Consider the following 16,215-nt stretch of genomic DNA (forward strand, 5'->3'; position numbering starts at 1 on the left):
ATAAAGACTGGGAGTGGATGGGTCATTACACAAAGTAAAACTATTTCCCCATGTTTATTTTTTCCCCTACTGTTACTCACACCTTGTCAACTGTTGGAAATGGGCCATCCTGATTATCACGACAAAAGGTTTTTTTTCTCCTGCTGATAATAGCTCACCTTAACTTATCACTCTTGTTATAGTGGGTATGGCAACACCCATTTTTTCATGTTCTGTGTGTATCTATCTATCTATCTATCTATCTTTCTATCTATCTATCTTCCTATTGTATTTTCCACTGCATGCATCCGATGAAGTAGGTTTTAGCCCACGAAAGCTTATGCTCAAATAAATTTGTTAGTCTCTAAGGTGCCACAAGGACTCCTCATTCTTTTTACTTAAAGCTAGGTATATGCTCAGGTACCTCTGCCCCTTGCTCCTCTGCTGGCCACGGGTTTTCTGCCATGCACTATCTATAATGCCAGCCCAAATTTTGGCACTTCACTTAGGGTGGCTATCACTAAAACAAATCAGAAATGTAGGATAGTGGTCATACAGTAGCAGTATCTATATGTGTACAGCAAAGACTAGGTATATTTTCAAAACATTTCAGCATTAACAAAGTTGTTCTCTAGCTCATACAGCACATTCTCACTATGGTTATTGCTGTGCATTTGCAGTCACAGGCTTAGGGAAGTGGAAATCCCATTCAGTGAAAATAATTTAGAAAAACCTCTCTCAAAAATAAAATACTTTGTGAACAGAATTTTAACCCCTTCTCCTCCCCCTACTCCCAGTATATAGAGTTGGAACTAGAAAATCCTTTTATAAAAATTAAGTAATTTTAAATACAAGATTACCAAAACTCCCTTTGATAGAGACATGCTTCCTCACTAGTACTATGGGAAGACTCCTAGTTTGATAATTTAACCTGGACCCAACAAGGAGTCCCAGAACTTTGCAACTTTCCTGAATGAAGAGCATGATGGCAATGGCCGTCCTGGAAGTCACAAGCGATCATAAACTGAATTAAAATTAACAAGTTTGTTTCCAGTTGTGCATTTATAAAGTGAATGTATGTGACCCTTTCTTCTGGTAGCTTCTTATTCATACAACAGACTACTAGTGCTTGGTGTGTTCTTTTTCTACCTGATGCAGTAATGACCAGCCACTCTGAAATACCTAGGAACAAAGCCATTTTTCAGCTGATTTAGGCCATACTTCAATGCCTATTGAAGTGAATGGAAAGACTTCCCACGGACGTCAGTTGGCAGTGGATCATGCCCTGAATGTCTACTTATGAACTTTAATGGAAGTAGTGTGAGGAACAGTATTGTTACATAGGGCATTTTTTGTTTGTTTTTGGCCAAAGCACAAAATGCAAATTTATAAATTTTGGATCACAATAAAATTGAAGTTATTTAAAAATGGGTCTTGTCAACTGAATATGAAGTGTCGAGTTGGTTAAACTACTTCAATAGTTAAGGATTGTCTTGATAACTTAATCATGTAGGTCAATTTATTTCACTTAAGAGTTATGAAATAATTTCCAGTACATAGTCTGTGCACACTTCAGTAACAAATACATTATTTTGGTTGGTACAATAATGTACCCTTAAGGTCCATAAAAGTACCACATTTTCAATATTATGTTGGCTGAGAGAACTATTTCCTTTAATATTATGGGCCTGATCCTGTGAGGTGCAGAGCACCCTCAACAGTACCCAATGACTTCAATACCAGTTGACAGCACACTGTACATCCAGAATTGGGCATCACATAATTTGTCTTTTTAAAGACAGCATAGCAATGAAGGAATACTGTCTACCCTCTCAGTAACCCAGAAGTGCTAGGTTAACATGCCACTCCCCTCTGCCAAGGAGAGGAGTTTACGTGGCCTCTCCTAAGGAGTGGCAGAATGGATATATTCCCCAGGAGCTTTGGGAGATATTGTCTCTCTGTGGGGCACAATGCTTCCTAGAGTTCCTGCTGGGGCAGCATGACTCCACATCACCCCCAAGACAGGCTTGTGCATCCTTGATTGCTCTTCAGTTTACTCAAATGGCAACACTCTGACGATATGCATTCTTGGGCTGCATTAACAAATGTGACAGGCCAAATTTTTCCCAGCTGTCCATCACTGTGCAACCCCCAGGGCCTTCTGCGGGTTTGTATGGGACAGAATATAAAGGCAGAACTTGGCCCACGTTATGAAAAGGGTATTGTCCAAACTGAGAGTCATGAAGTCTCCGGCCCTCCCTTCCTATTTGTTGTTTACTGGCACTTTTGTACACACCCTGCGCTGGTGTGCCTGCCTGCCTGACAGACAATAGGTCAGGAATAACTCCAAAGTTATAATCACTCAACTCTTACCTGGTGGGCCCACAGGTCCTGGAGGGCCAGGTTGTCCAGGTGGACCTTGACCACCAATTCCTGGGAACCCTGGGGGTCCCACTAACCCAGGTGGTCCGCTTGCTCCAGGGTCACCTTAAAGAAAATTCTAATTTAGTTCAACAGTGAGGAATCTCAGGGTTTTCACATTCATTTTCAGAAGTCATCTATGAAGTGTCTACACATTGTTCATCGGAATCTGGTCCCTGTGCACATGCAAGTGGAAGTTAGATGTGCAAAAACCCACTTGTGCATGTAATTTCAGAGGCCACTTTTGAAAGATGGTCCAGAGACTTGTTCTTGTGCCATAGCCCACTAGTCTAAAAAAATGTTCACAGATACCTTTGCTATACAGCAAACCAGAGATATATTGCAATACAGTGCAGACAATTGCTAATGCCAGAAGTTCATAAATAATTAAAGCAGCTTAAGTGAAAATAAAGTGCATCAAATTGATAAATGTAACATAAGAATGGCCAATCTGGGTCATATCAATGGTCCATCTAGCTCAGCATCCTGTTTCTGACAGTGGCCCATAACAGATGCTTCAGAGGAAATGAATAGAACAGGGCAATTCTGAGTGATCCATCCCGACATCCAGTTCTACCTTCTGTCTGTTGGAGGTTTAGGGACACCCAGAGCATGGGATTGCATTCTTGATCATCTTGGCTAATAGCCAGTGATGGACCTATTCTCCATGAACTTATCAAATTCTTTTTTGAACCCAGTTATACTTTTGGCCTTCACAACGTCCCACGACAACAAGTTCCAAGGATTAACTGTGAACTGCATGAAGTACTTCCCTATGTTTGTTTTAAACCTGCTGCCTACTAATTTTGTTGGATGACCCCTATTCTTGTGCTATGAGAAGCGGTAAACAACACTTCCCCATTCACTTTCTCCATAGCTTTCATGATTTTATAGATATCTTCATTATCTCTTTTCTAAGATCAACAGTGCCAGTCTTTTTAATCTCTCCTTGCAAGAAACTGTTCCATACCCCTAACCATTTTCACTGCCCTTCTCTGTACCTTTTCCAATTCTAAGATATCTTTTTTGAGATGCACACAGCATTCAAGGTGTGGGCGTACCATGGATTTATATAGTGATATCATGATATTTTCTGTCTTATTATCTATCCCTTTCCTAATTGTTAGCTTTTTTAAACGGCCACTGCACACTGAGTGGATGTTTTCAAGTGCTTTGGAGGATAGGGTTAAATTTCAGAATGATCTGGAGAAATGGTCTGAAGTAAACAGGATGAAATTCAACAAGGATAAAAGGAAAGTACTCCACTTAGGAAGGAGCAATCAGTTGCACATATACAAAATGGGAAATGACTGCCTAGGAAGGAGTACTGTGGAAAAGGATCTGGGGATCAGAATGGATCACAAGCTAACAACAATTCAACAGTGTAACTCTGTTTGGAAGAGGAAAAAAAAAAAAAAAAAAAAAGCAAGCACCATTCTGGGATCTATTAGCAGGAATATTGTAAGCAAGACACGAGCAGTAATTCTTTCGCTCTACTCCATGCTGATTAGGCCTCAACTGGAGTACCGTGTCCATTTCTGGGCACCACATTTCAGGAAAGATGTGGACAAATTGGAGTAAGTCCAGAGAAGAGCAACAAAAATTATTAAAGGTCTAGAAAACATGACCTATGAGGGAAGATTGAAAAAACTGGGTTTGTTTAGTATGGAGAAGAGAAGACTGAGGGGGGACATAATAATAGTTTTCAAGTACATAAAAGTTTGTTACAAGGAAGAGGGAGAAAAATTATTCTCCTTAACCTCTGAGGATAGGACAAGAAACAATGGGCTTAAATTGCAGCAAGGGTAGTTTAGGTAGGACATTAGGAAAAACGTTCTGTCAGGATGCTTAAGCATTGGAATAAATTGCCTAGGGAGGCTGTGGAATCTCCATCATTGGAGATTTTAAGAGCAGGTTAGACAAACACCTGTCAGGGATGGTACAGAATAGATAATACGTATTCCTGCCATGAGTGCAGGGGACTGGACTAGATGACCTCTTGAGGTCCCCTCCAGTACTCTGATTCTATGATGACTCTACAATCTCTTTCTTGAGTGCTAACAGATTATTTAACCCTCATCATTTTATATGTATAATTGGGATTATTTTTCCAATGTGCATTACTTTGCCCCTATCAACAATAAATTTCATCTGTCATTTTCTTGCCCAGAGACCCAGTTCTGTGAGATTTCTTTGCAACTCTTCACAGTGAATGTTGGACTTATCTTGAGTAATTTTATATTTGTGTGTAAATTTTGCCACTTCCTGCGTACCCCTTTATTCAGATCATTTATAAATATGCTGAACAGCACAGATCCTTGAGGGACCCCACTATTTAACTCTCTCCATTGTGAAAACTGACCATTTATTCCTATCCTTTGCTTCCTGTCTTTTAACCAGTTACTGATCCATGAGGGGACCCTTGCTTTTATCCTATGACTGCTTACTTTTCTTAAGAGTCTTTGGTGAGGGACTTTGTCAAAGGCTTTCTGAAAGGCCAAGCACACTACACCAAGTGGATCACCCTTGTTTACATGCTTGTTGATATACTCAAAGAATTCAAATAGATTGGTGAGGCATGGTTTTCCCTTTACAAAAACCTTATTGACTCTTCCCCAGCAGATAATGTCTGTCTGTCTGATAATTCTGTTCTATACTATAGTTTCAGCCAAATTGTCTGATACTGAAGTTAGGCTTACCAGCCTGTAATTGCCGGGATCGCCCCTGGAGCCTTTTTAAACACTAAGCATTATATTAGCTACCCTCCAGTCATCTGGTACACAAGCTGATTTAAGCGATAGGTTACACATCATAGTTAGTAGTTCCGCAATTTCCTTCAGAACTCTTGGGAGAATACCTCAGGTCCAGGTGACTTATTACTGTTTATTTTATCAGTTTGTTCCAAAACCTCCTTTACAGACACCTCAATCTGGGAGAGTTGCTCAGATTTGTCACTTAAAAAGAATTGCTCGGGTGTGGAGATCTCCCCCATATCCTCTGCAGCGAAGACCGATGCAAAGAATTCATTTTGCTTCTCCTTGTTTTCTTTGAGTGCTCCTTTAGCACCCCAATTGTTCAGTGGCCCCACTGATTGTTTGGCTGGCTTCCTGCTTCTGATGACTTAAATTTTTTTTGCTGTTAGAATTTGAAGAGCAACTTGCTAAGGACACAAAAACTGTCTTGAGCTGCCCACTTATACTTTTGCAGCTGACTTGCCAGAGTTTATGTTCTTTTCTATTTTCCTCACTAGACTTGACTTCCAATTTTTAAAGGATGCATTTTTGACACCAATCACCTCTTTTACTCTGCTGTTTAGCCATGTGGCGTTTTTTGATCCTCCTACTGTTTTTTAAAATTTTGGATATACATTTAGTTTGGGCCTCTATAATGGCATTTTGAAATAGTTCCACACCGTTTTCAGGCATTTCAACCCGTGACTGTTCCTTTTAATTTCCATTTAACTAGCTTCCTCCTTTTTGTGTAGTTCCCCTTTTGACTTTAAATGCCTACTTTGGTAGGTAAACAAGAATGCAACAAAGTGGCTCCATTTAAAGTATGGCACCCTGACCAGAGGGGATTTGCCTCTATCAGCTAGAGGCCAGATTTTAAAACACACAAAAATATGCATGCACTTCGGTCTGCCTGTGCCCTGGGAACACAAACGTCAGTTTGCCATGTGCATTTAGACAGGCACAGTCTATATGCGTACCAAAAGGCTTTGCACTTTGGAAAAACCAGCCCCAATGTAAGCAGTCTCAGGGCCAGATTTTTAAAGGTATTTAGGTGCCTAACTCCCACTGAAATAATGATAGTGGGAATTAGGCACCTAAATACCTTTAAAAATCTGGCCCTAAGTAACTGTCACACAATGACAGGCTGATTTTCAGTGATTAAGAGTCATATAGAGTTCAACAGAAGATAATGAAGCTGTACCTTTTGGCCCAGGAGTTCCATCAGAACCTGACTGCCCTGGAAAACCAGGGTTTCCTGGGAAGCCAGGATCACCTTTCAGTCCCGGAACTCCTTTAAAACCCGGTGGCCCTGGTGGCCCAGGTGGTCCCGGGACACCAAATCCAGGGTCCCCCTATGATGTAAGGAAAAAAGAAATGGGTTTCGCAGGTTAGCTCTTTCTAGTAGGAAAAGGGGAAAACATTCCCCCCCCCTCCAACCCCCCAAAAGCCATGAGGTTAAAAAAAAAAAAAAAGACTCCCAAAATATTTACAGCCACACAACTCAGGCAAATCATTCTAGGAAAGATTAGGCAACATCAGTCACCTTATAGAAAAGGGGGATTTCTGATATTACAGCAAAATCCATGTCACCCATCTAGTAACAGGACATACTCCTGGAGGGTTACACTCCAATCCTCCAATACCATATACAAACACGACTGGCCTCTGGCAGGGAGTGTGCAATAAGGAGGGAAGGGCCACCTGACATGGATGGTGTGGAGGGCCAGCTCACGTTACACCTAGACAGAATGGCTCTAGTATTGCAGCTATAAAGTGTCCTGGAAGGGAAAGGGTAAAATGGGGCACCCCTCAGGAAACATGGCCTGAATCATACTCAAAGTTCTTTTCTTAGGGTCAGGGGAACCTTCTTGGACAAGCCCTTGGTTGGGAGTGTAGCCACCCTGATTGCAGTCTCATGAAACAAATCTATTCAAATTTGTTGGCCCCTAGATGCTAGAGTAACTGGTAGGAGAACACCATTTGCTGCGCTCATGAAGGACCATTTTTGTTGATTAGCTAGTGTCTTCACTCAAATTTGGAAGAGCCTTAAGGGATTAAATGAAAATATCTCCCTACTTTTCAGCTGCATCCATTCCAGGGGAAGGGACAAATGCTGGTGGGTAAGAAGGCAGCACACATTTTCAGTAAAGTTGACCATTCCATCCCCACCCCATCACCAGTTTAAGGTGGACAGCTACACAGAGCATCCTATCCGGGTCTGCCCTATGACGTGCAACCCTGGTCCCACACATCAGGAGACTCTGCACTGTAGGTGTTAGAGCAGACTCTGCAAGGTAATGCAGCTGGACATACAACACTGGGGACAGCAGCTACTGAGTAAGAAAAGATAATTGACTTGATAGGTCCTTTGACTTGAGAGAGGTGAGGGCTGCTTACAGATGCAGACCCCTCCCAACCAAAGAAGAGACTTTACAATGGCACAGTTGAAGAGACAAACTTCAATCTTAAACCACAACCCATTAGAAGAGAGATTGATATTTTCAGACCTTTTGTCCTGGGAAACCAGATTGTCCTGGTGGCCCTTCGAGCCCTGGTCGTCCAGGGGCTCCTGGTGCTCCTGGGGGGCCAGCCATTCCTGGGAAGCCTACAACCCAATGAGGAGGTTAGGATAACAACTGAGGTAAGGCAACAAACAAGTGTCAACACATTTCAGGGAGATTTAGCAACCACTGTGTAAGTGTTCTTTTAAAAGAGCCCCCTTATGTGTGGTTGGCTCAAAATGCACTATTGCACCAAAGCACCTCAGTTCAGTTTAGACAGCGGTGTGCATAATGCCCTGTATATTGATCTGGACCACTACATCATGGCACAGTCCCAGGATACCTCTCAGATCACCCCTTCTTATGAAGGATGTTCCTCATTTTAGGTATTCTCATTGTGGCTGCAAATTATTTACATCAGAAACATGGAATCAGGTGACTGATTGTGGAGATTATGTTATTTATGCTATATACTGCTTGAACTGTCTTCTTCTACAATGTCTAAAATCTCTTCCATTTGGTTTTAACCCCAAGGATGGGTTGAAAAGCCTAAGCTTCCACAAAAGTACAGGAGAACAGACATGAAGGACCATAGCTAAACTGAGGTTTTCCAGTGCTTTTAACAGTGGCATGCAACTTAGATAGGCATTTTTAAAGACTTTGGAGATTTAAGAATGGAACTATGTGAGCAAGCTAAGAAAAAAAGATTAAACCTGAAAAATGACACTGGCCAAAGCCAGTATAATTCCCTTCTCCAAAGGTGTGGTAGCAAGTATACCTTTTAGGCCTGGTGGGCCTGGAAGTCCAATGCCAGGTATACCTGGATCACCCTTAGGACCTGGGATGCCTGACAAGCCAGGCTGACCTGGCAGACCAGGATCACCTGCAGAGGAAAATCATTTTTAATTAGCAAAAGCAAATCAGAGTGAAAACTCAGAGGGTTACTTGGAAGTCTAGTTATGCTCTTACCAGGAAGTCCTACTTCACCATTTCTTCCTGGAGGTCCAGGGGAGCCTGGAACTCCTGATTCTGTAATAGTTTCGCCAGGTTCACCTTTCGGACCTAAGAGTGGATAGGATACAGACGCATCATTCTACAGCGTACGGATTCTGTACATAAGAAGAGAGATCCTTAGTCATCTACACATAGATGGGGTAGATTCACCACTGTGTTACTCCAGTTTTACACTGCTGAAATAGCACTGAAATCAGTGAATCAGGTCCAGGGTCTGACACGTGGATAATTGAAAAATTGCTTATCTGCTTTATCAATCTAAATGCAAGTGTAGTTTCTTGTCACCTTATATCAAAAGTTAAAGTCACGTTCTCTTGAAGACTTTTCTCTTCCAGACCTCACCTTATTGAGCCTCACTATGCCCCATTTCATGGGCTCAGAAGCATTTCTTGCCATATGTGCATTATAAATTGTTCTTCAAATAAGTCATGAAGTCTGCTGGTGATCATCATCTTAATAAAAAGTTACATCATTTACCACAGCATGGGGTTTAGCAGGGTGCCTTTAGACTGCAGAGATATTTCCAGTTTTACAGCAAGCTGGTTTACAGTCTTTGGCTTTAGACTTCAGTACTGTTGAAGAAAGGGCAATTTGTGACAACCGCGAGGCTACTGGCAGGGAAGCTCACAAATGCCACGATTAATTACTGCTTTCAGGTACAATTTTAAAAGCCTTCATGCTTGTCCCTGCCCAATGATCTAGAAGCTGTGCTGAGCCAAATGGGTACAACTTGCTGTTACTGCTCAATATCATATGAAAATACACCCACCTGGAACTCCTGGGGGCCCTGGGCGACCCGATACACCTTGAATGCCTTTTTCACCTGTAGGACCTTGTGGGCCAAAACCAGGAGGTCCCATAGGTCCTCTGTCTCCAGGAAGACCTGACACTCCTGGATCACCTGGAGGTCCCATTCCTCCTTTGAAAGCAACACCACCCTGAACAGGAGGGTGGGGGAGAAGAGCACTCATTTGCTTTAGAACAGATTTAAGAGTTTAGTTTTAAACCTAATGAAACAATTATTTTTGTTTAGAATTTCTGGTAGCTGTCTAACATGTTATCATAGAATATCAGGGTTGCAAGGAACCTCAGGAGGTCATCTAGTCCAACCTCCTGCTCAAAGCAGGACCAATCCGCAATTTTTGCCCCAGATCCCTCAATGGCCCCCTCGAGGATTGAACTCTCAACCCTGGGTTTAGCAGGCCAATGCTCAAACCACTGAGCTATCCCTCCCTCCATCATCATGCTAGAGATCAGGTTCGACTCTTGGTCCCTGTAACTTTCTACCCCAGATGCAGGTTAATGAAGTGCCATGTGGGGAGGGCAGTGAGCATTGACACGGTATATTGTTCAAGAGCAGTGCCTCTACTCATTTAGAAAGAGGGACTGACAGATAATCAATGGAGACGCATTCTGCCACCCCCGTGCAGCACAAATCAGAGCTTGAAGGGGAAAGGGCAAAAATAGAATAACTGTCAGGGCTGAGGATGGGCAGCTTTTATAATAGATTATTTTATTCAGCCACACTTATGCTTAGGAAAAAGTGGATTTTCACATCCCCTTCTCTATACTTTTCTGAATGGATTCACAACATTCCTAAGACCTTGTTCATCCAAGTATAAAACCCAACTTACAGGTTCCCCCTTGGATCCAGGAAGACCTGGCAGTCCCTCTCGTCCAGGAGAGCCATCTATGCCAGGAAGACCAGGAGGTCCTGGGAAACCAGTGTCCCCTTTGTCACCTTTCAGTCCTGGGAAAGCCAGGCTGTCCCCAGGGTCCCCTTTAGAACCAGGACGCCCAGGGGCACCTGGAGGGCCTGGAAATCCCTAAGGAAAGAAAAGTAAACATTTTAGGTTTTTCCTCCATCTCCTTTCTGAATGCTGCAATTTTATGACAATAGGTTCATGGTAATTAGAGATGGAAAAGGACTGTTGAATAGGAATTTTCCCCTGTGCAAACGAAAGGACATGTAGTTAATAGTAAATTGATACTATGCTTACGATAAATTAGATTCAATTCCCCCCATGAAACATACTAACACTTACTGGTGGTCCTACCAGCCCGGTTAAGCCAGTTAGCCCTTTTTCACCTTTCAATCCCGGGAAACCAGGAGATCCTGATTAAATAAAAGAATGCAAGATTTAGGCATTGGGAATATCTGGCACTTAGTTTGACGTACATACTTGCCAAGGCTGAAGCAGTAGGAGAAATCTCTTAGAGCAGGCAAGATTTAGACAGGGGTAAAATTTTCAAAGGTTCCAATGTGACTCAGGCTCCTAAATCCAATTTTCAAAATACTTAGCACTTAAGTGCCTACAGCTCATTGAAAATCAATGGGATCCAGACTCTTAAGTGCCAGAGTCACCCGGGAACTTTTGAAAATGTTACCCTAGACCTTAAATTATTTTGAAGTCACCACAATTTTGTGAAACGGTGATGAGATCCTTATCCCACCACCAACTACTCTGATATTGAGGATGGCTCTACAACACATCAGTCTCATCTAGTAGATAAAGTCATAGATATTACTCACTCAAAAACTGCTGTATAGATTACCTGTCCTATTAAAAGCTGCTGGGCCAAATTAATCCCTAGCATATGAAATTGCAGCTCCGCTGATGTCATTGAAATAGCAAATGCCCACTTAAACCAAGACCAAATTCAGTTCACTGTTTTGGACAGCCTGATCTTAGGTGAGTAAAACTAATTTGAAACTTGAGGTTTATGTCAATGATGTTGAAAGAGATCACCCCCTACAGTAATCTCTGAACTGGTTCTTTGTTTCTTTTGAAGCAGGAAGGAGTTGAAATTCATTTCCCTTCCAGGTAACCAGGTAGCAGATAATACCCTTTAAGTAAGCACAGTGCTTGTGAGCCTGACTTTGACTAGCGGAAAATATCAAGCGGGAGCATCTGTACCATTTTAAAAATCTGATTCTTAAGGGTCAGATTTTCAAAAATGGGAGGACTTTCGCATATATTCAACTCGTCTACAGTGAACTCACATATGCCCTTGCATCCCATCACTTGGGCACACAAGGGTAATGTGTACATGCACATTGAAGTTAGGCTTTGTGTCTGAGTTTGCACACAAACGTACACACACCTGTGGGCCATAAAATAAAGAACAAAATGCAGCCAGCTGTTTTTTATTTTACCTGGACTACCTGGAGGTCCGGGTGGTCCCCTGTCCCCCGGAGGCCCAGAAATGCCAGTTCCTATACAATTAAAGCACGTCTCTCCCTTATCACCTAAAAAGAGTCACATTATAAAAGCAGATATGAGCATTTAGTTCTGGAAAACACAGAGCATCCAACATAATAGTACTGTCATTATATTCACGGTATATATCATATCATTGCATATGATAACTATAATTTTATATAATTATATAATATCTTAATAGATTAGCAGAAGGCTTCTCATAGACATCACTTTTAGCATCCTTGATTTTTAGGAACCAAAGTAGCATTTAGATCTATCATCACCCGAAAAAGGACTCCAGATAGAGCGCATGGTACAGAGCAGATGTATCTGATGGAATTTGTTTAGCAAAAATACAAAACAACACAAAACAAAAAACAAACAAAAACCCTTTCAGTGTTCAAAAATCCAAATGTAGAACTTTTCCCAGGTATTAGCTCCTTTAGGGGGCAAATCTTTCGATGCTAGGAGCTGGGATTTCAAAAGACATTAAATGCCAGCATCAAAAGTTATAATCATGATTGGGAAGAAGGAAAAAACCACCAAAATGGGAAATGTTTAGTAAAGTACAGCTGGCATAAAAACATTCTAATTATACTCTCTTAAAAAAAGCCTACAAGGTTTTTTTAGAGGTTTAACACTTTTATTGATGTACACTCAGCACTGTATTAGCTGAGCATTTCCTACGTATTCATGAATTTATCCTCTTTGATGTGGGAGATGCTTTAAACAACAAGAGAGAGACAAAGCATACTTATGACACTGCACCTTTCTGGCCTCGCTCCCCCATAAAACCTTTGTCTCCGGAAGGTCCTGGAAAACCCGGGGGCCCTCGCTGACATACTCTGTCACCTAAAGGTGAAAGAGTTGAGAGAAAGAGAGAGTTAACTCTACTATCAGTTGAACGGAGACAGGAAACACTAAACAGAGATTGGGGAAGCTCCACACCAGACACTGCTAAAATAGGGCTGTGGCTTCTACACTGCATGGTACAACAATGCAAGCCATAAAACACAAGAAAAACAGTTACATCTATACCCCAATCAATATCCCCCCCCTTCCATTCCTCACCCCCATCCTTAGCAACCGATATGCAGCCATAACTCTGTTCATAAATGTGCTCATATATACAGCGGCACCCATGGGGAGGAACTCTCATGATATGCAAAAGCCTCAGCGTAGAGACATGAAGCTTCTCCCTGACTCCCCGCTGCACATCCATGCTAGTCCCTCTCTCCCAACGCCTTCCCAAAGTTCCACTCAACCCCGCATTCCCCCTCCAAGCCTGCTCACTTTGCCTGGCCCTTCATATCCCTCATCTGAGCACGGACCACCAGAGCCTGCCTCCAGACTCTCTGTTGCTCAGCTTATCTCCCTGCCTTCGAGCTCGGACGCAGGCTGGCAAAGTTAGAATACAAAGTAGCAAATGGACCTGAGCCAGTCCATGGAGTTATTCGAAATATGGGGAATAACAATGTATTTAATTAAAAAACCTCCAAAGTAGCCTATGCCCAAGACGTAATGTGGGGCATGTGTGTGTAGGGAGGGGAGTTGGAGTTCATGGGGGATTTTGGCTGTTTAGTTAGAGGACCCAAAGAAACGAGAAGAAGATGGAGCAAAATTTAATATAGAGAGCACTCTGAAAAATGTTTCCTTTTCAAGTTATGAACTGTTTTACTGAAATGAAACAGAAATTTTAATTGTCCTCTAACGAGTTATTAGGCCACATGTGGAGACTAAACTCAATCTCTAAAGAATGACAGAGGGGGACTTAATCCTTATTTAAGTGCAAATCCCAACACATCCTTAACTACTTTGTTATTTAGAACAAGTGGGATTTGTTAGCACGAGTTGGAAGCAGCATTATTCTGTACCTCTGGGGCCACATCATTGGCCCTCCTCTATTAACACTGTGCCACTGGAGTGGTGCAAACTGACCTTAAAGCGGCCCTAAAGCTCCTGAGATTCCCCCAATATGGGGGAATCCTGGGCTGTAATAAAGCTTGTAGAGCCCACTTTACACAAAGCGGCACGCCAGGGCTGGAGGGAGCGAGGAAAAGGCATGGCAAGGCCACACCGAAACACAAGATAATTCCTAGCTAGCAAGGGGACCCTTCCAGACCACATAAAGTTAGGGCAGTCCTTTTGGTGCTCTAACTTGCACCAGGAGCTGGGAAGGAAGCATAAAGGTGACATTACGTCACCTTTGTCTCTCCATTACTTCAGCTGGAGCTGAATTGTGTCCCTGGAGTAGGGGGACAAAATAAATCTATGTAATAGATATTTAGTCTCTTTTCCTTGTTGCTGAGTAACTATCTATCTGTCAAGTATTTCAAGGCTGCAGGTCAATGAAGATATCACTTACTAGGAGGGATAGTTGTTCCGGGAGGTCCAGGGGCACCTGGCGGTCCAGGTGGCCCTGGCCGTCCATCAAGTCCAGGCTGTCCAGGTATGGAAACTCCGGGTAGACCTTGATCCCCCTTCTGTCCTCGCTCCCCAGGCAAACCAGGTGGACCAGGGGGGCCTACACCTGCAATCCCTAAAATGGAAAAAAGCCAATTCTTCAGTATCTCTGGTTTAAACCATGGACTTTTGTAAAGGTGACAATGAAAGCTGGCTAGGTTGCTGCTACTACCATAGGCAACATCCTCTCTCTAAATCTTTATGTATGTGACCATGGCATAGGAGTTATATTATGGGGTAAGAGTTTTCATCAGGCCTCCATAAAGAGAGCCAAATTACAGGTATACCCATTTTTCTATGCAAACCAGGTAACTGCACATCCTGATGTACATGTGTGCGCACAAGTGTGGAATTTGGGGCAGGGAAATATTACATTTGCAGAGACTTTTGGTTGAAAACTTGATCCCAAGACTTAACATGAGTAAACAATTTAGGTAAGGAAGAAATTGTAATAGGACTAGAGAAAGGAAAAACGTGTATTTATTTGTCATAACTTTAGAGTTACCTAATGTTCTCCTTCCCTGTACAGCTTTCTGATAGACATGGCTAGCAAGCTCCTTTAACCCCTTTCTAAACGTGGTCCCTCATCAACTCCACCTTTACGCACTTGGCCAGTCTGTATTTAAACCTATATTTAATAGTCAGTCTCAACAGTTTTGACATAAACTCTTCTCCATACATATGGAACTCTGATAATATACATTACTTGCAAGCAACAAAGGGCTAAACTACCCTTAAGTTACTACTCCAGCACTCTTAACTGGTGATTCATTGACAGCCCTGAAGACTAGCATCCTCTATTCACCACAGAACAGTAAAAGCATGGACCATGAATGTTCAACAGTCCTCACGCCTCAACCCTCAGCTGGAGGACTATCTCCAGGGCTCAAAGGTAGCTCTTAATAGTTTTGCCTTCACTGGTCATTCAGGCCATCTATCAACCAGGGTATCAAATGTGATGGTGATTATTGGCACACTGCCACCACCCCACTAGGCAGTGAACTAAGATCATGAAGCTAACTAACTCTCCAGATAGCAAAATACACAAGCAATTCACCTCAACTCTTACCTGGAGCTCCTGACAAGCCAGGAGGCCCTTGCAAGCCAGGATATCCACGCTCGCCTTTGGGTCCTGGAAATCCTGGAAGTCCTTTATTCCCTTTTGGTCCCACTTCTACACCATTTCCTGTGATCTGTCATATCAACAAGCCAAGAAAAAGTCACAAGAAAGGTGAAGAGAGGTAGGTCAGTGTGTAGCAAAGCCACAAGAGCCAGCTCACGACATTTCAAACCAATGGCACGATCCTCCTAATGCAACTGGGATCCCAAATAAAAGTCTGCTAAAAAAAGAAAGTCCCCTGTTCCAGCAGAGTGCACTATTATTGTGAGGCTGTACTGCATTCCCACATGGTTAGCTAAAAAATACTAGTGCACACTTCATTCTTGTGGTTTGAGAAGCAAATGGTGTCAGAATGAGAGCAAGAAAGGTTTCCACAGCCAAGCCTCATGGCACACCCCATTCCCAAAAACAGTGCGAGAAGAAAACTACAATACACCCACCCAAACTACAGAATCTTCACCCCAGGTATTTTAAAACCTTTTGTTTTCATCTGACAATTTATTCAACTGCAGTTTCAACTATGGTGCAAATCCATAGCAATGCCACATATGTCAATGGAGATACTCTGGATTTGCATCACTGTAATAAGGCAGAATTTGACCCTGTTCTTTGTTTCCGGGGGACTGCTTGTGGAATAAGATACTACTCTCTGAAGTGAGGTTGAATCCAACCCTATGTGAGAACTCCTGTGACATCATTAGAATTTCTCAGTTGCAGACACTCCATGACCTACAGGATTACATTAATATGGATTATTATATGAATAATAGTGTGGGGATATT

The 16,215-nt window shown here is 42.4% G+C and overlaps 1 protein-coding gene across 6 annotated transcripts in view; it reads right to left on the reverse strand.

Moving 5' to 3' along the window:
* The window catches only part of COL4A5 (collagen type IV alpha 5 chain), a 140,984-nt gene that overhangs the window by 41,509 nt on the left and 83,260 nt on the right, over nt 1-16,215 (reverse strand). For all 6 annotated transcript variants that reach the window (XM_027822656.3, XM_037908331.2, XM_027822655.3 and 3 more), the window contains exons 19-30: nt 15,383-15,506; nt 14,216-14,389; nt 12,619-12,702; nt 11,805-11,897; nt 10,693-10,763; nt 10,282-10,473; nt 9,417-9,585; nt 8,603-8,695; nt 8,412-8,516; nt 7,640-7,737; nt 6,334-6,484; nt 2,353-2,466 (exon numbers count right to left, since the gene is read on the reverse strand). In XM_027822656.3, coding sequence (XP_027678457.2) covers nt 2,353-2,466; nt 6,334-6,484; nt 7,640-7,737; nt 8,412-8,516; nt 8,603-8,695; nt 9,417-9,585; nt 10,282-10,473; nt 10,693-10,763; nt 11,805-11,897; nt 12,619-12,702; nt 14,216-14,389; nt 15,383-15,506 — 1,468 coding nt within the window. The remainder of the gene's footprint in view (nt 1-2,352; nt 2,467-6,333; nt 6,485-7,639; nt 7,738-8,411; nt 8,517-8,602; nt 8,696-9,416; nt 9,586-10,281; nt 10,474-10,692; nt 10,764-11,804; nt 11,898-12,618; nt 12,703-14,215; nt 14,390-15,382; nt 15,507-16,215) is intronic.

This window comes from Chelonia mydas, chromosome 9, assembly GCF_015237465.2.
Source record: "Chelonia mydas isolate rCheMyd1 chromosome 9, rCheMyd1.pri.v2, whole genome shotgun sequence".
Lineage (NCBI taxonomy): Eukaryota > Metazoa > Chordata > Testudines > Cheloniidae > Chelonia > Chelonia mydas.